At 40.1% G+C, this 3,617-nt stretch overlaps 1 protein-coding gene across 1 annotated transcript; it reads left to right on the top strand.

Annotated features, from left to right (window-relative positions):
* Nucleotides 1–312: 312 nt before the first annotated feature.
* LOC106424883 (protein NRT1/ PTR FAMILY 2.11-like) lies at nt 313–3,153 on the top strand. The gene is made up of 4 exons (XM_013865626.3): nt 313–663; nt 1,032–1,249; nt 1,342–1,895; nt 1,990–3,153. The coding sequence occupies exons 1-4, from the start codon at nt 507–509 to the stop codon at nt 2,897–2,899; spliced, it is 1,839 nt and encodes a 612-aa protein (XP_013721080.1). The 5' UTR covers nt 313–506; the 3' UTR covers nt 2,900–3,153.
* The last annotated feature ends 464 nt before the right edge of the window (nt 3,154–3,617 follow it).

Below are 3,617 nucleotides of genomic sequence, written 5' to 3' on the forward strand. Positions count from 1 at the left end.
ATAAAGAAGAAGAAGGATAAATAAATTAAAACTGGATGATGGAAAATAAGTGGACTTAAAAATTAAAATGGACGGAGAGCTTAAAAGAGCGTGCCGTTATTAAGACAGAGTGTTTACGAAGGGACCACACAACACTTGTAATGGAATCTAGATTTTCATGGATTGTTAGTTCTTTTTAATTATTTTTTGGATTTTTAGTTTTTACAAAGTTTAATCTCGGAAGAAAAAGGGAAAAAAAAAACTTTCATTAATTAATGTTTAATCAATATTCTAATCACTAACACAGCTCTCTTTCGTGGCCACATTCACAAATGACCATTTTGTCTAGATTCCAACATCTCCACCCACCATCCTCCTTCTTCTTACCACTATAAATAGAGACAGGTCTAAGAATGAAGAACAGGGTCATCATTAGCCTTTTAGATAACACACCATACATATTATAAAGAAAGTACAAATTTTAACTACTATTTTAGTAGTTGTAACTATAATCTCGAGCAGCAAAAATGGAGAGAAAGCCTCTAGAAGTCGAGTCAACGGATCACCAAAAGCCTCCCTCCGCCGTGTACGATGGCTCTGTTATGGCGGTTGATTCTGTTGAGGAAGAAGTTGGGGAGACCAAAGTCGTTTACAGAGGCTGGAAAGTCATGCCCTTTATCATTGGTAACACAAACTTTTTTTTATAAACTTTCTTCTTTTGTTCCAAGAAAAAAAACTATTTTTTATTGCTTTTCATGTTTTTTTACAAAATAAATAATCAATAGTCAGAAGAAATGAAGAGGAAAACATCAGTCTTGCTATTGGTTTGATTTTTTCAAAAAAAAATCGTGAGATTCTCTGTACTGTTGTCAAAAGCTTTGACTTAGTCAACCAGTTTTTCAAGAAAATTAAAAAAAGAGAGTGAGATCTAGAATTTGAGAAGGTTTCAGAACATAACTGATCAAGAATCAACTGTATGATTCATGCAAAGCTTGAGGCATATGAGATCAAAGTCTTATGATCATCTTGGTTTTGTTTGTTGGTATCATCAGGAAATGAGACGTTCGAGAAGCTTGGGATCATTGGAACACTATCAAACCTTTTGGTTTATTTAACTGCCGTCTTCAACATGAAGAGTATCACAGCTGCAACAATCATCAATGCATTCAGTGGCACAATCAACTTCGGAACCTTCGTTGCTGCTTTCCTCTGCGACACTTACTTCGGTCGATACAAGACTCTAACCGTCGCTGTCATCGCCTGTTTTCTTGTAATGATCATTCCTTTGCAATCTTTCTTGCTCCACAAGCGTTCTTAGTTTAACAACCCTAAAAATCTGATAATTGCTGTTCTTTTTTGTAGGGGTCACTTGTGATACTATTGACAGCTGCAGTGCCACAATTACATCCAGCTCCATGCGGAACAGCTCTCTCATGTATCGGGCCAAGTGGCGGCCAGATAGCGTTTCTACTGTTGGGTCTCGGGTTTCTTGTAGTTGGAGCAGGCGGGATTAGACCATGTAATCTAGCTTTCGGGGCTGATCAGTTTAACCCCAAGAGCGAGTCAGGGAAACGAGGCATCGATAGTTTCTTTAATTGGTACTTCTTCACCTTCACGTTCGCGCAGATCTTGTCGCTGACACTGATCGTCTATATCCAGTCTAATGTCAGCTGGACCATCGGTTTAACCATCCCGGTCGTTCTCATGTTCTTGGCTTGTGTGATTTTCTTCGCGGGTGATAAGTTGTATGTGAAGATCAAGGCCTCAGGTAGTCCATTGGCTGGTATAGCTCAAGTTATAGCGGTTGCAATCAAGAAACGTGGGTTAAAGCCAACGAAAGAGCCTTGGCTTAACCTTTACAATTACTACCCACCAAAATACGCAAACTCCAAACTCAAATACACCGACCAGTTTAGGTAACAAAACACACACACGCCAAGAGTTAGTTTTATCTTTAATATCTTTCCACTTTTGTTTTATGGTTACTGAGGAAGTTTCCTGTTTTGGCAGGTTTCTTGATAAGGCGGCGATTTTGGCTCCCGAAGACAAGTTGGAGGCTGATGGTAAGCCTGCGGATCCATGGAAGCTTTGTACAATGCAACAAGTTGAAGAAGTGAAGTGCATTGTGAGAGTGCTTCCTATATGGTTTGCTGCATCCATCTATTACTTGACCATCACGCAACAAATGACTTACCCCGTCTTCCAAGCCCTCCAGAGCGACCGTCGCTTAGGATCCAGAGGATTTGTGATCCCGGCAGCCACCTACGTTGTCTTTTTGATGACAGGAATGACGGTTTTCATCATATTCTACGACCGTGTCCTCGTGCCTACCTTAAGAAGAATAACCGGTATAGACACGGGGATAACGCTCTTGCAGAGGATTGGAACCGGTATTTTCTTCGCCTTTGTTAGCTTGATAGTCTCCGGTTTCGTCGAGGAACGGAGGAGAACGTTCGCGCTGACTAAACCAACACTTGGTATGGCTCCAAGGAAGGGAGAAATCTCCTCAATGTCAGCTATGTGGCTGATCCCACAACTCGCCCTTGCGGGTATAGCCGAGGCGTTTGGAGCTATTGGACAGATGGAGTTTTACTACAAGCAATTCCCTGAGAACATGAGGAGTTTTGCTGGTTCGATCTTCTATGTAGGAGCAGGAGTTTCAAGCTACCTCGGTAGCTTCTTGATTGCAATGGTTCACAGGACGACGCAGAACTCGGCTGGTGGTAATTGGTTAGCTGAGGATTTGAACAAAGGAAGATTGGATTACTTCTATTTCATGATCGCTGGAATCTTGGCGGTTAATTTTGCTTACTTCTTGGTCATGTCAAGATGGTATAGATACAAAGGAAGTGATGATGAAGTGACAACTTATGAAACCAATGGAGATGCTATCAAACAACAAGACAAGAATACTGTCTGATGATCATGGGTTTCTCATCTTCTGGAATTTATAAGGCATAGTTTTTGGTCAGCTTCAATCCTCTTACGCCCTTGAACTTGTTTGTTGTAAGCCAATGAGAAGTGCGGTAGTCATATACTTGTCATAGCTCTTTATATTGTTTTTTTCTTACTGGTTACTATGCTGTGATCACATCTCTTTCGTTCTATCATTGTGGAGAAAAGAGAGTTTATAACATCAAATGTATTGCAAATAAAAAGTTGTCTTGCGTTTCATGTTTCTATTTCTGTCATTCCTCATAATACAACAGGAAAAAGGAAACATAACTTAGAAAGATACTTATAAAAAGCAATATGTTAGAGAAATGTAGAATACAATGTTGTAGAGCCAAATGACCCCGGCCCATCCCCACCCGAACCCTTTGGTCACAACAAAGCTCCAATTCACATAGATCACAAGTAGAATAGCCACCTGTTTGGAAGAAAACGGTCAACAAAACGGAACATATAGTGAAGTACTATACTAACCAATTCTGAGAGGATAAAGACTATCAAAAGCCACATGCCAGAACGTTCTACATAAGACAAGACAAACTACGTGATCCGGTCACAAAGATAGTCACCCGATTTATAAGCTGACTTGCATGTATATTGCTGAGGCAAGCTTCTGGAAATCATTATGTGTTGTCTTCTCAAGGGTTGAAACTCTGAAAGTTCGCTGCAATTCAAATAAGAAAATC

The sequence above is a fragment of the Brassica napus genome, chromosome C3, assembly GCF_020379485.1.
Source record: "Brassica napus cultivar Da-Ae chromosome C3, Da-Ae, whole genome shotgun sequence".
NCBI classification, from domain to species: domain Eukaryota; kingdom Viridiplantae; phylum Streptophyta; class Magnoliopsida; order Brassicales; family Brassicaceae; genus Brassica; species Brassica napus.

Coding starts and splice junctions, on each gene's coding strand:
- LOC106424883 (XM_013865626.3), top strand. CDS start 507: ATGGAGAGAAAGCCTCTAGAAGTCGAGTCAACGGATCACCAAAAGCCT. Junction 664..1,031: donor AGTCATGCCCTTTATCATTG/GTAACACAAACT, acceptor TGGTATCATCAG/GAAATGAGACGTTCGAGAAG. Junction 1,896..1,989: donor AAATACACCGACCAGTTTAG/GTAACAAAACAC, acceptor CTGTTTTGGCAG/GTTTCTTGATAAGGCGGCGA.